General features: G+C 39.4%; 1 protein-coding gene and 2 non-coding genes across 4 annotated transcripts in view; all 3 read right to left on the bottom strand.

The window, feature by feature from the left end:
• The window catches only part of SF3B3 (splicing factor 3b subunit 3), a 48,668-nt gene extending 22,811 nt beyond the window's left edge, over positions 1-25,857 (bottom strand). The window contains exons 1-10 of one of the 2 annotated variants that reach the window (XM_047835987.1): positions 25,733-25,857; positions 21,605-21,738; positions 19,868-20,194; positions 18,933-19,105; positions 18,271-18,412; positions 15,755-15,867; positions 12,838-12,975; positions 11,275-11,378; positions 6,445-6,610; positions 3,517-3,612 (exon numbers count right to left, since the gene is read on the bottom strand). In XM_047835987.1, coding sequence (XP_047691943.1) covers positions 3,517-3,612; positions 6,445-6,610; positions 11,275-11,378; positions 12,838-12,975; positions 15,755-15,867; positions 18,271-18,412; positions 18,933-19,105; positions 19,868-20,194; positions 21,605-21,674 — 1,329 coding nt within the window. In that variant the 5' untranslated portion in view covers positions 21,675-21,738; positions 25,733-25,857. The remainder of the gene's footprint in view (positions 1-3,516; positions 3,613-6,444; positions 6,611-11,274; positions 11,379-12,837; positions 12,976-15,754; positions 15,868-18,270; positions 18,413-18,932; positions 19,106-19,867; positions 20,195-21,604; positions 21,739-25,732) is intronic. The other variant, XM_047835986.1, reaches the window with a different exon arrangement.
• On the bottom strand, positions 13,215-13,306 carry LOC125153836 (small nucleolar RNA SNORD111). The gene has a single exon (XR_007147586.1). It is a non-coding gene; the product is annotated as a small nucleolar RNA SNORD111 (small nucleolar RNA).
• On the bottom strand, positions 19,481-19,560 carry LOC125153835 (small nucleolar RNA SNORD111). Its single transcript, XR_007147585.1, has one exon. It is a non-coding gene; the product is annotated as a small nucleolar RNA SNORD111 (small nucleolar RNA).
• Positions 25,858-26,095: the final 238 nt, after the last annotated feature.

Here is a 26,095-nt window from a genome sequence, read left to right as displayed (position 1 = left end):
TTCGAGTTCCATGTTGAGTGTAGAGATTACTTACTAATGAAAAAAAAAAAAAATCTTTAAAAGAATGGAAATATCAGGGGCGCCTGGGTGGCTCAGTCGGTTGAGCACCTGACTTCAGCTCAGGTCATGATCTCACAGTTGGTGAGTTCAAGGCCTGCGTTGGGCTCTGTGCTGAAAGCTCAGAGCCTGGAGCCTACTTTGGATTCTTTGTCTCCCTCTCTCTCTCTGCCCCTCCCCCGCTCATGTTCTCTCAAAAATTAATAAACATTAACCAAAAAAAAAAAGAATGGAAATATTCTGTCAAAAAAAAGTTAAGAGCCAAAAAGGCTTGGAAATATTGGAGATCCCCATAACAAACTTTAGCAAAATGGGATGGAATGTTCAGGAGGATAGTTGCTGCAGCAAAAACCATACATTTCCTTTGGGTATGCCACGCCTGCATCCTCCTCAAAAAGAGAGCACGTGGAATGAAACAGCCATCTAAGCCCATTTCTCTTCCTAACCCCCTTAAGGCCAAATCACATCTCTCTTCAAGGACCAATTCAAATGGCACATCCTTTAGGAAAAATCTTCCCTTATCCTCTTGCCTGGCAGTCCACACTCCCTCCTATAAGCTCTCATAGAAATCCCAATCACCACCTCACAGGGGATCCTATGTGATTTCCTAAATCCTAAAAAGTAATTTCAGGAATTATTCTGTCCTTCCTATTAGATTTTTTACGTTCCATAAGAATAGACTCAAGGTGCGCTTGGGTGGCTCAGTCGATTGAGCGTCTGACTTCAGCTCAGGTCATGATCTCACAGTCCGTGGGTTTGAGCCCCGCACCAGGCTCTGTGCTGACAGCTCAGAGCCTGGAGCCTGCTTCAGATTCTGTGTCTCCCTCTCTCTCTGCCCCTCCTCTGCTCACACTTTGTCTCAAAAATCAATAAAAACATTTTTTAAAAAAATGTAAAGATTAGACTCAAGAAGCCTCTGAATATCCTATAAGTTCTCAAACATGAGAGGAAATGAAATACCTGAGATGAAATGATCTAGAGGAGAAAACTAGGTGTATGTTATTATACCTGAACTCTCTGTACTATATCTAATTTTTCTGTAAATATAAAACCATTCCAAAGTAAAAATGTTATTTTTAAAACCACCGAGAAACAATTAGACAGTTTAATATATTATACTGTGTAACCACATTTTATAAAAAGAACTCACATATATACATTAAAGGCATTACCTTTTTTTTTTTACTTTACTGATAAAATAATAGGAATACCTAATCATGGAACAGGAGAACTGTGGAAAACTTCATCAACAATAAAACTTAAGTGTTAGGTATGCGATACTCTATACCAAGTGTAATAGTGACAATGACCCTGCTCAAATGAGACCACAATAAAGCTAAACAACAAAGTTCAACAAATAGGTATACAAGGGGGGCACCTAGGTGGCTCAGTTGGTTAATAGCTTCGGCTCAAGTCATGGTCTCATGGTTTATGAATTCGAGTCCCATGTCAGGCTCTGTGATGACAGCGGAGAGCCTGAAGCCTGCTTCAGATTCTGTGTCTCCCTCTCTGCCCCTCCCCGACTTATACTCGGTCTTTCAAAAATAAACATTAAAAATTTTTTTAAAAATAGATATACAGGAACAAAGCAATGTTCAACAATTTCAAAATATTTTTCTGCATAATCAAGATCTTTTATAGAATTGGAAAAAAATTGGGAGGGGGCAGGGATGCCTGAGTGGCTCAGTCGGTTGAGGATCCGACTTTAGCTCAGGTTGTGATCTCGCAGTCCATGAGTTCAGGCCCACATCAGGCTCTGTGCTGGCAGCTCAGAGCATGGAGCCTGCTTCAGATCCTGTGTCTCCCTCTCTGCCCCTCCACCAGTCGTGCTCTTTCTCAAAAACTGAATGAAAAAAATTTTTTTTAATTTAAAAAATTGGGAGGGGGCAGAAGACTCAAAAACAATGATTCTTAATTGGGTCCTTTATCTCTTCCACTGTAGACAACACTTTCTGATAATGCACATACGCACTTTTGGTGGAGAATGTTAGCTGTCACCAAATGCTAAATGGGATCCAACGAGCAATAACTAAAAACTATTAGTCTAAATTAGATTTGAGTCATTAAAAATTTGGTGACTTGGTATTTTTGGCACAGCCAAAAAAATCTTCAAATTTCTGAAAGAGAAATATATTCTTTTTAAAGTTTATTTATTTTGAGAGAGCAAGAGCACGTGCACACAAGTGGAGGGAGAGGCAGAAAGGGAGGAGAAAAATTCCCAAGCAGGCTCTGCGCTGTCGGCACAGCCCAATCCCACAAACCACGAGACCATGACCTGAGCCAAAACCAAGAATCAGACACTTAATCCACCCAGGCACCCCCTGAAACACATTAACAGTGTTAATAGGTAACATACTTGTTACTGTATGCCAGAGCTTGAGCTAAGTGCTTCTTTATATGCATTACCTCACTTAACTCACACAACAATCTTTAAAGCAGGTACTTAACTTCATTTTACAGAAGAGGAAACAAAAGCTTAGTAATAGCTATTAAGTGATAGAGCCAGAATTCAAAACCAAGGTCATCTTAGCTGCGTTCCAATAAAAATTTACAAAATCAGGCAGTGGGCCACTGAGAGCTTATAGCATGCCAACCTTCAACTATGAAGCAAACTGTCATAGGAAGCTTTGTTTTGCTCCTAACAAAACCAAGTTAAAGGAACTTGCTAAAAAGCATGAACCCTAGAATCGCAGGAAGATGTAGCATTTGAAAAGATAAATTTTGGGGGCACCTGGGTGGCTCAGTTGGTTAAGCATCCGACTTCAGCTCAGGTCATGATCTCATAGTTTGTGGGTTTAAGCTCACACCAGACTCTGTGCTGTCAGCCCAGAGCCTGGAACCTACTTCTGTGTCTCCCTCTCTCTCTGCTCCTCCCCCACATATGTGCATGCAGGTTCTCTCTCTTAAAAATACACAAACATTAAAAAAAAATTAAAAAGAAAGTTCTGAGTGTCTATATCACCTAAAAGATGCAACAATAAAGGATTTATTACATAAATTCTGACCCAACCACTATACTGGAATATTATAGAAACACTAAAAATAATACAACCTAAGAACACATAATAAAGAATAAACTTGGTAAGATACAAAAACGTATACATTGAGGTAAAAAGATAGAATTATCTAAAAACAATGAACACAGACCAAGACTAGAAAAAAAATGGAATAAAATGTTCCATGCAGATATCCTCTGTTATGACTAGTGAGCCTGGAACCAGTAAAGATTATTTTCCCCCTTTGATCCTCACTTGCCAATTTTTTAAAATGTGCCTATTGTGCTAACATGTCAAAGAACAGGAAATTTAAACTCTAACTTTTATGGAAATAGGAAAGAAAACATTTTTTCTTTCATAGAAACATTAAATATACCATTGACCTCATTAGAATAAAGTTATAAGCTGCTTTTCCAATGCTTTTCTCCAAACCCTGCAAATGATCTAAAAATACCCATCTTACCTCAAGTCCGTGCCGCAGGACTCTCAGAGATGATCGGGGTCCCCTACCGCAGGCCACATACAGCTGTGGTGTGTCTTCATTGGCCAGATCAGCTATCTGCACAGTGAAAAAGACAAAAAATGTCTATTTGTACTAAGTTTTCACACCGAATTTGATTATTCTCAGGGACAAAATACTTTTTAATTTACTAAACTTACATATTGGCTATTAGCCCTAGGGGAATCAAGGGAAAAAAGCCCCCACGTTCCAAAAAACAAATCAGTTTGCAGCAGCAACTTTAAGAAAAAAAGGCTTGTACCAATTCTTAAATTAGCAGAGCATTCCTTACTTAGTGAAATGAGTGTTATATAACCTCCAAATGAAATTTACCATTTCCTTTCAGCTAAAAATATAAACTATAATATTATCAGGATCTGTGACTGTCACCAACAAAAATCATACTTATTCATAATGTTAAAATTTATATTCCTCCAATTATCCCACTCATCACTACTTCAAAATTATATCTACTGGGGTGCCTGGGTGGCTCAGTCGGTTAAGCATCCGACTTCGGCTCAGGTCACGATCTCGCGGTATGTGAGTTCTAGGCCCGCGTCGGGCTCTGTGCGGACTGCTCGGAGCCTGGAGCCTGTTTCAGATTCTGTGTCTCCCTCTCTCTCTGAGCCTCCCCCGTTCATGCTCTGTCTCTCTCTGTCTCAAAAATAAATAAAAAAACATTAAAAAAAAATTACATCTACTAAATCTGTTAGACTATATATTATCAAAGTTACTCTATCTACAGATGTTCCTATGATGTAGCTGACCAACTACGGGGTAACTGCATCTGACTGCTCAGCCACCAGATGGGGAAGCCATGTGTTGGTATCCCAGATATCCAGCTGCTTTCCAGTACATTTGTTGGTCAATACACAAAGAGGTCAATCATTTGTACTGTAGTTTTGTCAAACTGGCCAGTTCAAATGAAAATTCTTGTCTAGAAGGCAGTACAGCTTTACTGTAACATGGACAAAGATATGTTGAGAGCATACAGGCTTCACACTGATCTCTCGCTGAAATAAATTAACTTACCTATTTCAAATGCACCATCTTGTTATTTAAAGCCTTTTCAAGGAAGCACATATACTACTTCTTCACAACTTAATATTTTGCTCTATTGGCTATCTTATGTTTATTACTATATGCATTTAAAAACAGTACTCAGAGAAGAGATCCATTTGCCTCACCAGACTAGTAAGGATATACATGGCACAAAATACCCATAGCTCTGCTGTAGATACCTGAACTTCCTATAAATTTGATCTTATCTACAAACTATTTACACTATTATTTCCTCAAATTCCAATGAAACGTGGGGAAAAAAATCACTCATAATTTAATTAGGATTTCATTTATTATCTATTGCCTCAGGGCTAATCCTTTCTCAAAAAGAACAAAAGCAGTTAATTTCAGAATAGTTAATTTTACCAGGAATAGTGACTGAACAGACTTGTTTCTCCAACATACAACGAGCAAACCTCTATTAGAAGTGTGATCAACCTGACAAGGTAGGGTGGCGCCTAATGTTCACTCAAACCCCAGCAATCCAGGACACAAATGCATAACAAAATTCCTGCTACAACAGTGCACCATCAGCAGGGGACAGAGTCCCCATCCTAGGCCACCTTGGGTTCCTCCTTTGAGGATGTATTTTAAGAAGTTCTGTTACTGACTGATCCTAATGTCTCCAGAGATTTTTAAGAAGAAATTGAGTGTTAAAATAAACAGGGGTGCCTGGGTGGCTCAGTCAGTTAAGTGTCCAACTCTTAGTTCTGGCTCAGGTCATGACCTTGTGGTTTGTGGGATTGAGCCCCGCCATCAGGCTCTGCACTGGCAGTGTAGAGCCTGCTTACGATTCTCTCCTTCCCTCTCTCTCTCTGCCCCTCCCCTGCTCAGGCTCTCTCTCTCTCTCAAGATAAATAAACTTACAAAAAAAAAAAAATAAGGTAAGAGTTATTCATAGACTATTAAGTGACAAAAAATCAATTTCAGAACACTGAAGTATATAAGCCTATTAGGATTAAAAAAACATAACCCAAACAAATACATGCACATGCACTGATACGGGGAAAATGCCTGGAAGCAATCCTAAGAAGTTGTTACCAGCAGCATCCTCAGTGGATAGAAAGCTGAAAATAAGATTAGGGGTAGGAATTTTACCATTCACCTTTTGTATAGCTTGAATTTTTAGATTGAACATGAGTTATATATTTAAAATTAAAAGCCTAAGGATTTATGTAATGGATTTTAGTTCCCCAATATCCACCTTTAAATGCTTCAACCTTACACTCTTGTGATTTCTCAGACATGCTGCCATGCCTCACTCTTAGACCAGGTCTTAATTTAACTGGAGTTAAAACTTTAAACTCATTTAGGGGTGCCTGCGGTGGCTCAGTCGGTTAAGCATCTAACTCTTGGTTTCTGTTCAGGTCATGATTCTGGTTCATAGTTCTGAGTTCCAGCCATGCGTCAAGCTCCACACTGATGGTGCAGAGCTTACTTAGGATTGTCTCCCTCTCTGCCCCTGCCCCACTTGTGCTCTCTCTCAAAATAAAAAAAAAAACTTAATTTAAAAAAAAAAACCTTGGGGCGCCTGGGTGGCTAAGTTGGTTAAGCGTCTGACTTCGGCTCAGGTCATGATCTCACGGTCCATGAGTTCGAGCCCCACGCCAGGTTCTGTGCTGACAGCACAGAGCCTGGAGCCTGTTTCAGATTCTGTGTCTCCCTCTCTCTCTCTGACCCTCCCCATTCATGCTGTCTCTCTCTGTCTTTCAAAAATAAGTAAATCTTAAAAATAAAATTAAAAAAAAAAAAAAAAACCTTAAACTCATTCATATTCAGAAACATCTGGCTGGCACTGCTCATTGTGGAAGAGACTGGAAAGATCCACACCTGGCAAAACAAAATGGGAGAGAGGCTGTCCAACTCATCGACCAGCACAAGGTTTTTAAGTGGTCTTGGCTGGAAGAAGAACGTGTCTCCTTCTTCCAGAGGCATGGCAGATGAAAACTCAGGCTCTTCATCATCATCTCCAAGATGTGCAATTTGATATAAGTAACTAGGGAGAAGAAAAGAAAACTTTAGTTAAACACTTTCTAAAGATAGTGTTTGCCATAAATATAATCCTCACAAAGCACTTTACAATTACCTATCAAAATTCTAACATGCATATCGAGTCAGCATCTGTTTGAGTGGGGTCTTCTTTATTAGAAGAGAATGGGATAGGGGCACCTAGGTGACTCAGGTTGTGATCTCGCTGTTCTTGAGTCTAAGCCCCACGTCAGACTCTATGCTGACAGCTCAGAGCCTGGAGCCTGCTTCAGAGACTCTGTCTCCCTCTCTCTCTGCCCCTCCCCAGCTCAAGTTCCATCTCTCTCTTGAAAATAATCATTAAAAAAAAAAAAAAAATTAAAGGGTGTCTGGGTGGCTCAGTCAGTTAAGCATCTGACTCTTGGTTTCATCTCAGGTCATGATTTCACAGTTCATAAGTTCAAGCCCCGTATTAGGCTCGTGCTGACAGCACGGAACCTGCTTGGGATTCTCTCTCTCTTTCTCTCTGCCCTTCCCCTGCTCCCTCTTTCGCTCTTTCTCAAAATAAATAAATAAAATTTTTAAAAACTAAAACAAAAAAAGACTAGAACGGTATAAAGAAAATAAAGACTGCTGAATTCAAGAAGTGCCTGGCTGGCTCAGATGGCAGAGCATGCAACTCTTAATCTTAAAGCTGTGAGTTCAAGCCCCATGTTGGGTGTAAAACTTACTTAAAAAAAAACATACCATCATATGCTGAGTGTGCACTTAGCTTTTGGGAAGAAACTCAATTTAAAAAAGAAACCAAATTATTGGTCATGTTTAATATACCAGGACCTTCAATACAGAGCACTTTAAATTTTTTTTTTTCTTTCAACATTTATTTATTTTTGGGACAGAGAGAGACAGAGCATGAACGGGGGAGGGGCAGAGACAGAGGGAGACACAGAATCGGAAACAGGCTCCAGGCTGAGCCATCAGCCCAGAGCCTGACGCGGGGCTCAAACTCACGGACCACGAGATCGTGACCTGGCTGAAGTCGGACACTTAACCGACTGCGCCACCCAGACGCCCCAAGAGCACTTTAAACAATATCAAGGGAGGGGTGCCTGGGTGGCTCAGTCGATTAAGCGTCCGACTTCGGCTCAGGACCTTGCGGTTTGTGAGTTCGAGCCCCACGTCGGGATCTGTGCTGACAGCTCAAGAGCCTGGAGCCCGCTTCGAATTCTGTGTCACCCTCTCTCTATCTGCCCCTCCCCTGCTCATGCTGTCTCTCTCTCAAAAATAAACAAATGTTAAAAAAAAAAACAAAAAAAAAACAGTATCAAGTGTAGCTTTTTAGAAGATAAAATGACTAAATCAGCATCTGAAATATATAAGGTACTCAAGAAATGTTCAAATAAACCTCAGCATTTAAAACACTTTTGGTAAACACATCAGATTCTATACTAAATTAAAAAAAAACCAAACAGGGTTATTATCCTTGAACAATCTACAAAAGCACTGAGAACATAAGATAAACATATAAAAGTTAATAATAAATTCCTTCCTCAAGCAAGATGTGTATACACAGATAATGAAAGCCACTTGTCAAAGATACCTTCAGTGCCTAGTAATTACCAGGTAACCAGAAGGATGGGCTCACTACCTCCATCACAGGAAAAGGCTGCTTTGGCCAATTCTTGGCAAAGCAGCTTCTGTAACTATGGTGTTGTGCTTTAGAGCAGGAACTCTGGAATCAGATCATCTGGGACTTAGGTATGTGATCAATTTCCTTCACAAATTCACAAATTTGACAAATTCTGTGACCCAGTTCCCCAAAGTATAAATGGGATAATGGCACGGTCTCACTGAAAAAGTTATGTACTGTATTAACATTTACAAAGTGCTTATTTAGAACAAAGTAAATACTGTTTGATAAACAGGTTGCTTTATGATTAACACCCATAGCACATGTTTCTGATACCCCAAATCAGCATTTTTTGAGTGTTGCAGACTTCAGCTCCAGCAGCAATGGATAATTTCTCACAAGCTCAAATGCATCTCACTCTAACAAGCATCTACTTGTACACTGCCATCTTTCCACTCCCTGCCCCAAGGGGTGACTGAATTTCAGACCCAAAGAGAAAAAATGGTATTGCTGTTAACCTTCAGGTGAGCAATTCTCAGATCCATTCTGCTGGTCTGATGGGAGCAGGTCTTGATGGGAGCAAGTTCCTACTGCCCACAACAGGAATCTCAATAACACACTCTTAGGTAGGCTTTTCCTCTTTCCCTCTCTCTCTCCACTGATCCCTTAACTCCTGTTTCCTGCAATTGCTCCCCAATAATCGACCTGCACCCATGTCTTTGTCTAAGGCTCTGCTTGCAGAACTCAAACCAAGACATTAAGAAAAACAATTTAGAACAGTGCCTGATACATACAGACAGGTGCTGGATAAATTTTAACTACCATTCTTCAGAATAAAAGGAATCACTGTATTATTCCTAAATCTTTTTTTTTTTTAATGTTTATTTTTGAGAGAGACAGAGAGAGAGAGAGAGAGAGAGCGGGGGGAGGAACAGAGAGGGATACACAGAATCTAAAGCAGGATCCAGGCTCTGAGCTTTTGACACAGAGGCAGACATGGGGGGCAGGGGGGCAAACTCATGAGCCATGAGATCGTGACCTGAGCAAAAGTTGGGCTTAACCAACTGAGCCATCCAGGAGTCTCCCTAAATCCAATTAATAGACAATCAGGATATATAACCTTAGCAAACACACTAGCTGCATAAGGTAATGGGGCAAGAAAATAATACCTTCTGCATCCAACTATTATTTCCATCCACAATCTTATCAAGACAAATTACTAAGTTTTTAATGTTTGCCAATCTGCTAGGTGAGAAAAAGACTTCAAATATGATTGGCGTTCCTTCAATTACAAATGAGTTTGAAATCTTCTTACATATTATACTTCTAGACCACGTGTATTTTTTTTTTACTGTAAAGGCATGTTCAAATCCTGTGCCCATTTTCTACTGATCGAACTACTAGTCTTCTTCTCAGGGATTTTCAAGAGCTTATGAACTGTCATGCAGTAAGAAAAAAATAAATAAATAAAAAGGTCTGTCATATACACTGTTGGTGGGAATGTAAACTGATGTCACCTTTGTGAGGACAATTTAGCATTATCAAAATTTCATCCCACACTTATGAATTTAAACTATGGTTGCATTCAGCTAACACACAAAGATACAACTACAATGTTCACTACAGCACTATTTAGGATAGCAAAAGTACAAACCTAAATACCAATACGGGGCATGGCCTTAAAATATGCAGCCACTAAAAATGTTTTCCATGTGCCAATTGCAATGTATGGGCCTTGCTCAATCCTAGTGTATACGATTCAACTTTTAAAATATTGAGGCATGGGGAGCACCTGGGGTGGCTCACTTGATTAAGTGTCTGACTCTTGATTCAGGCTCAGGTCATAATCTCACAGCTCGTGATTTCAAGCCCTGCTTCGGACTCTGTGCTAACAGTGCTGAGCCAGCTTGGGATTCTCTCTCTCTGTCTGTCTCTCTCTCTCTCTCCCCCCCCTCCCCCCCCGCACTCATGCTCCTTCTCTCTCAAAATAAATAAACATTAAAAAAAATACTAAAAAATATTGAGACAATGGAGAAATTTAAATACTGGCTAGCTATTTGATTATATCAAGGAATTACTATTATTCTGGAAAAGTGGGATTTAAGTGGATGAAAATACACCAAACAGGCTAAATATGAAAAGTGAGACAAGAGGTATAAACAAGGAAAGTGAGTTAATCAACAGCTGGAATAAAGTCCGTGAGTATAAGAAGCATGTCTAAGAAAGGAAGAACAGTCAGAGACAAGGCTGAAATGGCACAGAATCCTAGAATCCTAGATATACCTTCATTTTAATTACAAGCAAATAGCATCAGGTAAGTGGTTTGCACTGATGCTGTGAGCAGATACTGGCAAAACCATGGTATCTTATCTTGTGTAAGTAATTTGGAGACTTAGATACTGACTGGCTTTAAATTCAAGGCTAGAGCTCAGACTTTATCCACTTGGCAATAAAAAGTCATCAAACATTATAACACAGGAATAAGGGAAAGGATTTCATCAGGGTTATGTCTTAGCTGCTTAATAAGATGACTGTAAAGGCTGAAGTTTTACAGGAAAGACAATAAAATGTATTAAGTAAACTAGTGAACTAGTTTAGACTATAAACCACAAAAATTGAGATTTTACACTCAAGTGGCTACAACTGGTCCATTAGTCATTAACAGAAAACCGAGGCTGGGAAGGTCACTGATGTGGCTGAGCAGCTGTGGGTAATGATGAGCTTCAACTTTAGATTTGTACAAGTACTGGTGGGACATGTTAAGTTAGTTCCATAAATATTCAGTGAAATGTCCAGCAAAAAGCTCAGAAAAGATCACTTCTGAAGCTATTTTTGCAGCTACCAACAGGTACTGCTTAAAGGAAGCAACTGAAGTGGGGAAAATAACCAAAAAAATAATAATAAATAAAAATTAAAATTAAAAAAGAACATAAAGGGGGAAAAGGAAGGCAAAACTTTTGAAGAAAGTTTTGTAGAAAGCTCTGTGCCCTTGAAGCCACATCTCCCTCCTCCCAACTTTCATAGTAACCAGGATAAACTAGGGTAATAAAAAGATTACTCACTGATTTCCAAATTCTGATGCTACAAAAAGGAAGCCTGTTTTAAGCACACACATGGCAGCAGCAACAGGCACAGTATCAAAATACTTGAGCCGAATCTCAGTAACCTGGAATGGAAAAAAAAGAGATTCTACTGTGTAGGCAAGTGAAGCTAGGCCACAGAAGGTAGCCCAGTATTGTAAGATAGCATAAGCAGAGTATCAAGTAAAATATCATACTTAGTATCTAAAGCAGGGGTTAGCAAACTAAGGCCCAGGACCAGCCATGCCTATTTACACACTTCCTATGAATGCTTCTGTGCCACAATGGCAGGGTTGAGTTGTTGAGACAGAGACTACGTGGCCCATATAAGCTGATGATGTTTACTACTGGGCCTCCACAACAAAATACGCCAATTCCTGAGCTAAACATATATAAAAAACTGCACAGCTGTTCACAGAACTCTGCCATAAGATAAAAACAGTAACAGTTCATGTGTATTACCAATTTTCAGGAGACAGGGAGAGCTTTCTCATTACTCACTAGAAGTGGCATTACTTGATCTCATATTATTTATATGAGATTACAAGACCAGGTATCTGTTAACTAGAGGAGAAAACCTACATTCATATACCCAATCCAAATTTAAAAAGCTTTGATACCTTACACAACCACTTTTTAAATCATTCTGTTTCCATTTTATTAACATGTAAAGTATTATTTGTCCTATCTCAAAGTAGTATTAAAGAACAAATGGTTCATAAAAACACTGTGTAAACCTTAAATGTACACAGAAATATCAATTTTTCAGGGGCACCGGCCTGGCTCAGTCAGTTAAGTATCTGACTCTTCATTTTGACTCAGGTGGTAATGTCAGTTTGTGCGTTCAAGCCCTGCATCAGGCTCTGCGCTGGCAGAGGCTGCTTAGGATTCTCTCTCTCCCTCTCTACCCCTTCCCCTCTATAAAAATAAATAAACCTAAAAAAAATTTTCTTTAAATATCACTTTTTGAAATAAGGTGATTTAAATATATTAAAATTAGTGTAGCAAGGGGCACCTAGATGGTTCAATTGGTTAAGCGTCCAACTTCGGCTCAGGTCATGATCTCATGGTTCAGGGGTTCGAGTCCTGTGTTGGGCTCTGTGCTGACAGCTCAGGGCCTGGAGCCTGTTTGAGGTTCTGTGTCTCCCTCCCTCTCTCTCGCTCTCTCTCTCTGCCCTCCCCTACTCACACTGTCGCACACATGCTCTCACGCGGTCTCAAAAATTAAACATTAAAAGGGGTGCTTGGGTGGTGGCTCAGTCAGTTAAGCCTCTGACTTCAGCTCAGGTCATGATCTCACGGTTTGTGGGTTCCAGCCCCACACTGGGCTCTGTGCTAACAGCTCAAAGCCTGGAGCCTGCTTCAGATTCCATGTCTATTTGTCTCTCTGCCCCCCCCCCCCCCCCCACTTGTGTGCTCTGTCTCTCAAAAATAAATGTTAAAAAAATAAAAATAAAAAATAAACATTACAAAAATTTTTTAAATAAACTAAACCTAGCAAAAGGATTTTTTCATTTTTTCCTTCTCCCTCCATGATCTGCTTACCATATCTTCATCTGTCTCCAAAGTGATCTTGAAGATATCTCCTTGCTCAGTTTGGGCCAAAAAGAAGAACATCGATTTGGTCTTATGGGTGGCAGAGCAGACAAAAATCATTCCTCTTTCAGGGTCATCCAGGTCATTCTAGCAAAGTCAAACACAGAACCAACAACTTAGAAATGAGTACTTCTTATATAGGGAATTTAGCACCTCACCATAATATAGGCCACTCAACGTCTACAGGTACCTGGAGCCTCTCTACACAAGCTTTGACCCAGAAGAGCCTGCCAGCCAAAAAGTGAAACACAATAGCTAAAAATTCTTATCTACTATAAATATATGACAAAGCCTCTGTACAAAAAAGCAGCCACAATTTCACTCTACATCCTGAATAAATGAGCAACATCAAGAACTTTCTCCAGAGAAAAATGTCAGAAAAAAGACATGAAATTTAAAGAGTCATCATTTTAGGCTATGAAGAAATCTCCTACATGTCCACTCAGCACTATTCTATGCCAACTTCCTAAGGCAGCTCCTTGACTGTGATTTTAGATTTTTTTTTTTCATGTTTCCAACATTTTCTATTTCCCTCACTGAGTCAGCTGTTCAAGAGCAAAACATGTTTTATACTTCTTTGCAGTCCCAAAGCCAAGTACAGTGCCTAGCAGTTAAGTGCTCAACAAATGTCTGATCAACCAAATCAAATTACTCACCACCCCTTACCAATAATTTATCTTGATAGATTTCTTCTCAGATTTTCTAAGATTTATGGACTCCTACTCAGGTATCATATATCAGATCAACTAAGACCTAAAAGGCTTAATCCCAGGTCCTATAAATTAATGTCAAAAAGTTATATGCTAATTTAGATATAAATTTTAAAAATAATGTTAATTTTAAAAATATATCAAAAAGATATAAAACCAGTGGTGAAAGAAGAGCTTGAGAAAGCAGAGATCAAACAAAATTAGCTGAAGCTGGATACACAGAAATTCATTACACTTTACTTGTGCATATACTTAGTAATTAATAATTTCCACAGTAAACTACTGAGATTAAAATCAGTAAAACACCATTTTCAGGATTCCTGGGTGGCCCGGGTGGTTAAGTGTCCAACTCCTTTTTCTTTTTTTAGAGAAAGCAAAAGAGCGAGCAGGGGAGAGGTCACGAGGGAGAGAGTGAATGAGAGAAAAGAGAGAATCCCAAGCAGGCTCCACAATCCACTCCGCTTGGGGCGCCTGGGTGGCTCAGTCAGTTGAGCATCAGACTCTTGATTTCAAGTCAGGTCATGATCCCGGGGTCTTGGGAGCCCTGCATCAGGCTCCGTGCTGAGCATGAAGCCTGCTTGGGATTCTCTCTCTCTGCCCCTCCCCTGCTCACTCTCTCTCTCAAAATAAACATTTTAATAAATAAATAAAATTAATAAAACACCATTTTCAACCACCAATGTAGTAACTGACCTGAGAGGAAAAGCATTGTGTAAAAAGATGCTGTGGAAAAGAATATTTACAGTCTCAAAATTCACCAGCAGATTTCACACCAACTACAAAAAGGAAAATACCTTCACAATTAAGAAGCCCAGATGGACACTACCTTAAAGTAATCAATTTAACATCACCAAGGAGTCAAACTAACATTATGTGCCCCTAATGTGATATAGTGGGAAATGTGTCGCTGCTTATGTAATAATTCTATCAAAAATATTAACAAGGATCTAACCATACAGAAAAAGATGAGACAAACTTCAAGAAAATTAGCCTAGATTCTTAAAAAACTGTCAGTATAATAAAAGATTAAAAGCAAACAAAGGTAAGGCAAAATAACCTAAAAGACAGTAAAGGTAGATATAAGGGAACTTTTGTGGACAATGAGAGAAATAGGCATATGAACTCTACATAAGATAACTGTATTACACAAAACAGTAATTCTTGAGCATGACCTTGGTAGTGTGGTTATGTGGGAAAATTTGTTTTTAGGAACTACATCTTAGGAGATTCTTAAAGTGTCACGACGACTGCAACTTATTAAATTGTTAGTTTTAGGAAGTATGTAATAGCTGTATCATACGAAAGAAAAGCTAAATATAGTATAATTTTAAATTGGGGAATCTTTTTCCTCTACATAAAAAGCAGAGATTCACTGTTCTATTCTTTGAAATTTCCTCTGTTGGAACGCAAGGAAAAAAGACAAGCAATGGAAAACAATCTATCTCCAATAAATATGTCTGGCATCTTCAAACCAGAAATTTGCAAGAATTTCAAACTGATAACATCCAGATTGTTCTGAAATAGAAACTGTGTTTTTTATGTTTTTAATTTTTTTTAATGTTTATTTATTAAGAGAGACAGAGAGAAAGAGATGGGGAGAGAGAGAAGGGGACAGAGGATCCAAAGCAGGCTCTGCACTGACAGCATAGAGCCCGATGTGGGGCCTGAATTCACAAACTGTGAAATTATGACCTGAGCCAAAGGCAGACGCTCAACCAACTGACCCACCCAGGCACCCCTAGAAACTGTGTTTTTAATTCCTTTTCTCAAAGAATTTGTTTTGCTTTTACTAAAATACTTTACCAGCTTTATTAAGATTTACAGGGGCACCTGGGTGCCTCAGTCAGTTGAGCGTCCAACTTCGGCTCAAGTTATGATTTCACAGTTTGTGGATTCCAGCCCTGTATCGGGCCCTGTGCTGACAGCTCAGAGCCTGGAGTCTGCTTCAGATTCTGGGTCTCCCTCCCTCTCTGCCCTAGCCTGCTAGCGATGTCCCTCTCTGTCTCTCTCAAAAACAGACACTGGGGGGGAAAAAAAAGGATTTACAGAGAAACTAAAACTTGATTAACACATAAACTAAAAGATTATACTATAATTATAAAAAATAAATTCATTTCACAAACACAAATATCTTATCCTATGGCAAAAATTTTTACCCGTCTCCTGGGAATTGGACAGCGGATATCTGGTTGGTCACCAAAGTTCTTATAGGTGATATAGTTTTCAGAGCAGATCAGCACTCCGCTTGGACCATCTGACCCTCCGGGAACTATCAGAAGAAAACAGAACTTAGGAATGATTTAACATAACCACAAATTATAATTTCGTTTTCAATTCCTTCTCTCCTTCAGCACATCTCGGATGAAGGTACAAGTAGCTGAGACTGAGAAACATTCAATGGTTTGTTTTCCCTGATACTAACCTAAGACAAGGATGGAGCACAGTTTCGACAATCTCAGCCTGTCCAGGTATCAGACAATGCATCTAAAATTTTTTGCTTGGAGCCCAAAACTCAGTTCTCATCTTCAGACCTATAATCCAACTGTATACTCTTACATGGATATTCCACAAGAGCTTAAAAATGCATCGTATTCATAAACAAACTCGCATTCCTTCCCAAATCTGTTCCACCTCCTGGGTTCTCCATCTCAAGAGAATACCACTATTGACCAATAGAACCAGAAACCTGGGCATCACCCTTCCATTTTCTCCCAACCACAGCTCTATTGATTCTACCTCCTTAGCAGTGTTCATGCTGCTCATGGTGTCGATCTCTCGGGTTAGTGAAACAGCTTCCTAATGTAGCTTACGGTCTTATCCTCCATTTGATTAGCCAAAACATCAGCAAGTTATCTTTCCAAAATGCTCACCTTTAACAGGTTATTATTCCCCGGCTTTAAATCCTTCAGTAGCACATAAATAAATAAAATAAGGGGCACCTGATTGGCTCAGTCAGTTGAGCGTCCAACTTTGGCTCAGGTCGTGATCTCACAGTTCGTGAGTTTGAGCCCCTCATCGGGCTTGCTGCTGTCAGCCTGTCAGCACAGAGCCTGCTTTGGATCCTCTGTCCCTCCCCCCACTCACTCTCTTTCTTCAAAAAATAAAACATTAAAAAATAAACAAATAAACAAAAATAAAATAAAATCCTTAGTAGGTACCTCCCCACCACTAACTACCTCTACCTCTAATCACAATGAGCTTCCAGTTTTTTGAATGAACCATGTTCTTTGTTGCAAGTAGGCCTTTGTGCATCTTGTCCACATCAGAAACTCCTTCCTCATACCTAGCTAACTCCTAACGAATCCTCAGGTCTCAGCACAGAGGGCACTTCTCTAGGAAGATTTCTCTAACACACTCCTTTTCTTTCCTTGGTTTAGAGACCTCTCTCTCCCCAACCCTGTCTGGGCATTTGGCAAATACTCGGGCAACTTTTTGTTAGTTACACATATTCACTAAACTCGATTTTGCATAAAGGAGACAACGCATCTAATTTTTCACCACGGCAGTCCCAGGTCCCAGTAGACAGACTACGCACATATTGGTTGTAGAGACTCAATAAAACATTGTTGAACAAATCAAACCCTTGTCAAAAAAACATGGTAATGTTACAGCACGTAATGAGATGCATAATCTATTTTCCAAGGTCCTTCTGTTTAACATATAGTCTCTAAGATTTAATGCTCAAAGACAAGTGCTATGTTGTATTATTCTCCAAAATCCTCCCCCAACAACAGACATATATCACATTAGACATCAATCCAAGTGCAAATGACTCAAAACATAAAGGAGTGGGATGACGATCTTTCCCAAGCCTACTGAAACTTGTTCTTTTTTTTTTTTAATATTTTATTTTTAAGTAATGTCTACACCCAACATGGGACTGGAACTTACAACTCTCGAGATCAAGAGCTCCACTAACAGAGCCAGCCAGGCACCCCTGATACTGATTTTCTAACAGAGTATCTCTGAACTCCTACAAAAATCTTACTTAGCTATGATGCATTTAAAACACATACTTCAATTTACTACAATCTTAGGTTTTGGCATTTATAACTAGCATATAGTTTTTTTTGTTATTGTCCTTCCCAAGTTTTGGTATTTGTTATATTTAGGCTCATAGAGTGATACAAATGTTTCTTTTTTTCCTAATCTCTGGAGAAATTTAAGGTCCCTGAAAATTCTGGACCTTAAATCTTTTGGGGAAGATCTTTGACAACTGCTCCAATTTCTTTAATGGATGGTCTATTCAAGTGTCTTAATTTCTTCTTGGGTCAATTTGGTAACTGTTTTCAAAAATATTCCTGTTTCACCTAAGTTTTCAAACTCATGGACATACATACAATTTTAACTTGTTGGATTCGTCCATTTGTCTTTTCAAAGAATTAGGTTTTAATTTTCTTAATGAGCGAAAGACTACCTACAGCAAAAAATATTAGCACCCCTAACAGTAGTTGATATTCCAGGCTGAGGGCTGTCTCATCCTTTCTTCCTTACCCCCATTAGAAGAGTCAACCACTCTGAACTTTTAACCTCACCAAAACAGAGACAAGGCACTTAGACTTACTACAAATGAATTACAGTTTCCAAACCCTTACATTAAGTAAATTCCCCTAAGTTTGTACATAAAATGTGCTAAGCAAAAAGGTACAGAGAAGCTCGGAGACAAAAATACCTGTAATAAGAAAGTTGCCATGTTCCTCCAAAGGTTCACTGTATTTCCGGACCACATGATTTAAACCAAGGTCTAACTCATAGAAAGTAAGCGTCTGCTGGGTATTAGCTGCTGCTTCCCCTGTGGGATCATTGTCTGCTTCCTATAGAGAAGTACATGAGCACAAACATGGCATCAGGATTCCTCCATCTACAAATGGGGAAGCAGAGGTCCACAACAGTTTACCAACGTTCACACTACTAGGTTAATGGCAGAGCTTACACAGGAACCTGGGTCTCCTGTGTAAGGGTTCTCCCTACTGCCTTCCATTCAAGGCAAAGAATGGTATGCCCCACCTTTCACTACCTCCCTGCAAAAAATATCCCACATACAGTTTCACTTCCTTTTTTAGACAACTCTTTCCAATAAATATCATTGTTATAGGGATACTGTTCAAATCAGAGTAAGGTATTATTATATAGTTAGGTGAGCTATGAAACATTTCAAAGAATCTTAGTAAGACATTTGGAAAACAGAAAATATCTGTTAGCAGAATTATAAAACATGCACAATGAAGAAACCAATCAGGAAAGCACTGAGGTGAGTGAAGAAACCCAAAGCACGGTGGCAGGAGGGAGAAAAGGAGGGAGAGAAGGAGAGGAAGGATTCAAAGTCCCCATTACCTCATAATCCATTTCCAGACAAGCAAACATTGGATTTTCAAATCCTACATCTACTCCAACCACATGATATACTAAAGTGTTCGCTTTGTGGGCTTCCAAGGGAGATGAAATGGTAAGCCGGGCTGCAGCATCTCTGTTCAAGATATATACCAATTTCTGTTTTTCAATGGCACCTGTAGATAAAGGAGACAAAACAAATAAAATTTCCAGAAAATGAAGAGGGGCTTACACAACAGCCAGGCTCACATCACAATTATTCCTTTAAAATCATTAGTAGCCAGCACTAACTCTAACGTAACTATATAAGTTATATAACTCTAACATAAGTATATTTAGCATAAGATTTTGCTACCACAGTAAAATAAATAACAGCATTTTATACCCCCTCCTTACTAATACAGACCTTAATATCCACTAACTCTTCAAAACTTTTTAGCATGCCCGAGATTTAATGATACTGGGAAACTAAAAGTTCATAAAAATTGCTGGCTTTATTCTCTGAGTTAGATCTAAAGTATTGTAACTTGTCAGGGGGGGTTGCCCTCTGGAGGCCTGATCAGATACACATAATTTTCTTCAAGATATTTATCAGAGAAGAGACATGAATGTGAATCATCACTTCAGGCTGATGAAAGCAACCATATTCACTGCCTAATAATGTAAAATCATTTAGTTTCATCATAGGTTTTTGGCTACACACAAAGAAATGGAAAAAACACCTAATCCAGCCAGACAGGAAATAGAAAAGGTATGTTAAGACTTTTCCCATTCTTTTAAAAGGAAAAGCAACTTTAATCCATGGTATTAACTGAAATACGATCCAAACTTTACCCAGGTAAGGAATTTATTGGCGTACTGCCAAGAGCACAGCATTGTCATCCTAAACTGAGCATCTGTAAGAATCAGAGATGCACTCAAAAGAGCAAGTCACTCACTAATCATAACAGCTCGCCCCTTGGGATCCACAGCTAAGAACTGGCCAGGAACAATGCGGCGGCATCCACTCTTGCCAAAGGTTTCTTGGTGAATTTTCTCAAACATATTCTTAGATGGCTGGTATTCCAGGATAACAATCCGACCTGAGTCACTGCCAACCACAATGTAGTCCTTGGTGCCACCCGTCAGCCTAAAGGCCATGAGTGACCGGATAACACCAAATACTTCCACAGTTAGTAGAGTGTGTACTTTGCCAGTGTTGGGGTCGGGACGAAGCAGCTCCAGTATCTTCCCACGGGAAACAACAATTTCCTGTTGTTTGGTTCCTAGATCACCAAAACAATAAAGATCACAATCAGAACTAGTCCAAAAAGTACCCGGATGGATCAAAATGCCACTCAAGACAAATAAAAAATTGAGTAAGTTGGGGGCTTGGTATTTTAAGTTTTCTTATTCAATTTCATTTCTAGAATTGGTATGATTTAACAAAAGCAGTTTCAAAGAAAAAAAATTTTTTTTTCCAAAGAGAGCTCATACAAGTTGAGGACAGGGGCAGAGGGAGAATCCTGAGCAGGCTCCATGCTTGTCACATAGCCCAATGAGGGCCTCAATCACACGACCCTGGGGTCATGACCCAAGCCAAAATCAAGAGTCAGACACTCAACCAACTGGTCCATCCAGACCTCAAAGAACTTTTAAAACTGCTATCTAATATATACCATTTATTTCTAAACTCACCCCTAGAAAGCTCCCTTGCTTTCATAACCATAATCAACATCTCCAAACACCAATTTGCACCCATCTCTCCCTGCCTACTACATAATTCTATTGGGATATACTATCATCAACTTTTAACTGAACGTTTAAAATAACTAAATTCCTAGGGCGTCTGGGTAGCTTAGCGGGTTAAGCATCCGACTCTTGATTTCAGCTCAGGTCGTTCTCTCACTGTCCTTGTGTCCTTGTGTCAGGTTCTGATAGCACAGAGGCTGCTTGGGATTTTCTCTCTCCCTCTCTCTGCCCGTCCTCACCCTGCAACTCAAGCACACTCTCTCAAAATAAATAAATAAACAAAATATAAAATAAATTCCTTCTTCCCAAACCTCCTCTCTGGTCCCAACTAACCTGTTCTCAATATTACTGTAATTTTCTCTGCCACCCAGGCTAGAAACTCATATCCTTCTCTTTATATCTGTCCCTGCTGCCCTCGTACAGGTCTTCACTATCTAATGCCTAAATGCCTTCCTTTCCATCCCATTTGCTCCCTTCTCATTTGCTCAAGGACACCACTTATCAGGCCACCTTATTTTCGAAAGGTCCCTTGGGGATAGGATAAGATCAAGTACTTCAAACTGTTTTAGAGACTATCAACATTATATAAATGATGTTGTCTAAGGATTTAAGAAAATTGTTTTCTATAATATATTTCAGGAAAAAATTTTGAATTTAAAAAAGGAATTTGAGGGGTACCTGGATGGCTCAGTCAGTTAAGCGTCCAACTTCGGCTCAGGTCATGAGCTCATGTTTTCTGAGTTCAAGCCCCGTGTCAGGCTCTCCACTCTCAGTGCAGAGCCTACTTTGGATCCTCTGTCTCCCACTCTCTCTGCCCCTCCTCCAAAACTCCCCCCCCCATCAAAAATAGACATTTGAAAAATAAATAAATAAGGAATTTAAAACATGAAACCAGTTAATATTGAAAATGTTAAATTCATAAAGATAATAACTGGAAATCTTACCAGAGAAGTTGCCATGAATGGCAAAGCTGATGCCAGTGGCTCGCTGCAAGGTCAAGTTGTATAGAAACATGGTGGCAGCAACACTGAGACAGTCACAACTCCACAATCAGGCCTGTTATACCAAGTAAAACAAGCTAAGAGAACATAAAAGTAGAAAAATATCAGCTTGAAAACTTGTTTTAACAAACATTTCTGCAGAATGCAAACTGGTGCAGCCACTCTGGAAAACAGGATGGAGGTTCCTCAAAAAACTAAAAATGGAAATACCCTACAACCCAGCAATTGCACTACTAGGCATTTACCCAAGGGATACAGGTAAGCTGTTTCTAAGGGGCACACGCACCCCAATGTTTATAGCCGCACTATCAACAATAGCCAAAGTATGGAAAGAGCCCAAATGTCCACCGATCGATGAATGGATAAAGATCTGGCATATATATATATACACATACATACATACAATGGAGTATTACTCGGCAATCAAAAAGAATGAGATCTTGCCATTTGCAACTACATGGGTGGAACTGGAAGGTACTATGCTAAGTGAAATTAGTCACTCAGAGAAGTCAAATATCCCATGACCTCACTCATATGAGGACTTTAAGAGACAAAACAGATGAACATAAGGGAAGGGCAACAAAAATAATATAAAAACAGGGAGGGGGACAAAACCTAAGAGACTCTTAAATATGGAGAACAAACTGAGGGTTGCTGGAGGGGTTGTGGGAGGTGAGATGGGCTAAATGGTAAGAGACATTAAGGAATCTTCTCCTGAAATCATTATTGCGCTATATGCTAAGTAACTTGGATGTAAATTTAAAAAATAAAATAAAAACAAAAATAAAAATGATAGGGGAGCCTGGGTGACTCAGTCGGTTAAGCGTCCGACCAGCTCAGGTCTGATCTCACAGTTCATGAGTTCGAGCCCTACACTGGGCACTGTGCTGATAGCTCAGAGCCTGGAGCCTGCTTTGAATTCTGTGTCTCCTTCTCTCTCTGACCCTCTCCCGTTCACACTCTGTGTCTCTCTCTCAAAAATAAATGTTAAAAAAAAAATTTTAATTAAAAAAATAGTAATAATAAAACGCTAAATAAAAAAAAAATTTCTATATAAGAACTTATGGATGAAGGTAGAACCCAAAGAGTAAGGCCTAGTGACAAACATATTTATAACTGGAGTGCATTCTACATTCCAGGCACTATGCTATAAACTTTTGTCTCTAATCTCACAAGTAATCTATAAATAACTCATTGTTACACTAATTATATAGCTGAGGAAATTGAGGTTAAGAAATTAAGGGGCGCCTGGGTGGCGCAGTCGGTTAAGCGTCCGACTTCAGCCGGGTCACGATCTCGCGGTCCGTGAGTTCGAGCCCCGCGTCAGGCTCTGGGCTGATGGCTCAGAGCCTGGAGCCTGCTTCCAATTCTGTGTCTCCCTCTCTCTCTGCCCCTCCCCCGTTCATGCTCTGTCTCTCTCTGTCCCAAAAATAAATAAACGTTGAAAAAAAAAAAAATTTAAAAAAAAAAAGAAATTAAATCACCTGCCTGAGGTCACTAACAAGTGGGACTAACAAGCCACTAACAAAACGCTGGAATCGGTACCATTAATACAACACTATTTGCCTTTACAGTCACAGAAACTAAGCACCTCTACATTTATTTATTTTGGATAGGCTATACAAGCACTTGGTTCAAAATTCTTAAAAAGCACAGCAAAAAGCTCCATTCGGTACTCCTCCCTGGGAAAATCAGTTTTACTAACTTATGTTATCATGTCCTTCCAGACATTTTCTGCATTTGTAAGTGAGAATATAATACTATTATTTTCTCTTCTTTCTAACTAATGGTTGGGCACTATACATTGTACACTCACATTATCCTGCAACTTATTTTTTATTACTTAACCTTGGAGATAGCAATAAACAAAAGGCTTTCTCATTTTTATTTTCCAGCTGTGGAGTATTATTCCACTGAATGGGTATATAAGGATCATTTAGACAATACCCTACTGATAAACATTCAGGTTCCCAATCTCTTGCTATTATGAACGTTGCTGCCAAGAAAATCCCTCCTCTATAGGTCATTTATACGTGTATGCATATATGTTTAATCTTTAATCTATCTTAATTTTTAATTAAGATTAATCCCTGTAAGTGAAACTGCAGTACTGAGAGATTCATACATTTGAAATGTGGATAGATATTGCCAAATTACCTTTCAAAGAAACTCTACCGATCTACAGCCCCAGAAATCTGAGTCCCTATTTCCCCACAACCAGACCTTGGCTAGATAAAAATGGTAACTTAAGTGTAGTCTCCATTTGCATCTGTTATCTAGCTCAATATTTGATGATTAGAATTTAAAATTTAAATCTATTCACCATCAAAAACTAAAACAACACTCAATTCCTGTTACTTCAGACCTCTCTAAAAGAGTGTACAGTCACAAAAAAGGATTCTTTTCATTCAACAGGACTAAAGAGTGCAAAAGCAAACTGATGTACCTTTCTTTACCATAAAATTACCTAAAACTACAGCTATGCAGTTATTACTAGAAAAGTTTTTCAATTATTTACAGACAAAAAGCAAGAGATCTTGAAAAATCCAATGTAATCACTATGTAATTAACATAAAAATTTGATTTTGTTAAATGAGAAAAGAAAATTATGAGTAAGCGTCCTCATAAATAATAGTCACAGAAACGGTTTTTGCCCAACCCAGAAATGGTTGAGAGGAAAGGATCAAATCCTCCACTCTGGATATGGGTCCTGAGAGATGTAAATTTTCCTTCTTGAAACTAAGGAACATTTTTAATGTTCTTCTAGGATGGTAGTGAAGAAGGAAAGTGGAAAAAGAGAGTGGGGAAATGACCTACAAGAAGCAAAATAGCGAAAACGAACAGACACAGACATACACCCACATCCCCAGAAGGGCGTATACACTGTATAAAAGTTCCAGGGAAAGTTGTTCTCAGCTTCAAGTCTGAGGGAAAAGAAGCAAAGAATAGATTATAATTGTTCTCAATCGAAAAGTAGTAATGTGGTCAATTTCATATTTAAAAAAAAGAAACAAGAAAAAAAAGTGAATGTGATTCTCAAACAAAAGTAAATTTATTCTCTTGCATCCTCTGTGGTTATAAAATTTCAAACATCATTTCTGCATAAACTGCAGTTATCAACAAAATTTATAATGAAACCCTATCATGTTGTCAACAAGATCCATGTTGCAGGATTGACTATACTAAATGTAAAGAAATGCTATTAAAAAAAGGGGGTGGGGGGAGTACAGGCCCCTTCCAAAAGCCCTGAAAAGTTCCCCAGCCAACTCTACATTCTAACTCCTTAAGAACTCAATTTAGTTTCCAGTTCCTTTATAACTGATGACATCCGTTACAGTCTGTGAAGTTCATTTCCCCCAAACCTGGTTGGATTCAGGTTCCCCAATTATTCATCAGTAGCAGGAGTTGCATTTTGAAGGAAGTTCATTCTAAAACTACAAGAACTATATACCAGGAACCACTAACAGCCAAAATGTGGTAAATTTTGTGATTTTCCCCACTTCTATCTCCTGTCTGTGACTACTAAAAGCTGAGCCTGTGATTGCTGCCCCCATTTCTTCTTGTGCCAAAGGTACATCACCGCATTGAAACTCGCAATGTCTTCAAAATAAGTATTATTGTCCCCCACTTTATACATGATAAAACTGAAAATCAGTGGAGGAAACAGTTACCCCATTACCAAAACACAAATTCAAAATAGGGTCTTGGCTCCAAAAACTGTTTCCGTTATTTACGCTTTTAACACGCTGGGTCGTCCCACCTTACAGTTAGTGTGTCCTTTACGTCCGTCTTGCCCCAGCTCACACCTCCTCCAGGGGCAAAAAGCAGGGTGAATTCTAGAAATCTCATTTTGACCCAGGCTTCGTTCCCCCCTTGTAAAAGGAAGTGGGAAACGACTCCTGAAAGCCATTTTCGTACGCAAGCGTTCCCCTCCACCTCCTCCTCGTCCTTTGCCGGGATCTTACGGGCCTAGGCTGCTTTAAAGACCTCTGCCAAACGTTCAGCTAACCCTCCTACATAGCCGTTCTCTGCCTCCCCAAGCCCGGGGAAGTCGGAAGGCTGCTTCTTTACCCTGCCTCAGGAAGGATGGCGTGGATATCCGACAGATGCTGAATTCCTTCAAGGCCTAGGCCACCGCCAACTTCAACCCGCCAGGCTCCGCCATTAGCTCTTAAAGCAGGGACCTTAAAGCGGGCCCGCGACGTAAAACAGTCCTCAACAGGCGCCTGAAGAATGTATAAGTAATTTTTTTTTTTGATGTTTCTGTCTTTCTTTGACTCCGCATTAAAAATTAGTTAAACATACCTTATGGCCGTTACTTTTCCCAGGAGACTATAAAAAATAAACCTTTTAAGGTGGACTTAAAAAACAAAACAAACCATAAATCTATCGGGCATTTCGTGGGCAGCCCAAAAGACCTGGCGCGCAAACGAG

The sequence above is a fragment of the Prionailurus viverrinus genome, chromosome E2 (assembly GCF_022837055.1).
Source record: "Prionailurus viverrinus isolate Anna chromosome E2, UM_Priviv_1.0, whole genome shotgun sequence".
In the NCBI taxonomy this organism is placed as follows: domain Eukaryota; kingdom Metazoa; phylum Chordata; class Mammalia; order Carnivora; family Felidae; genus Prionailurus; species Prionailurus viverrinus.
Note: the sequence above shows the minus strand (reverse complement) of the source record. Positions and strands in the feature narration are given on the sequence as shown.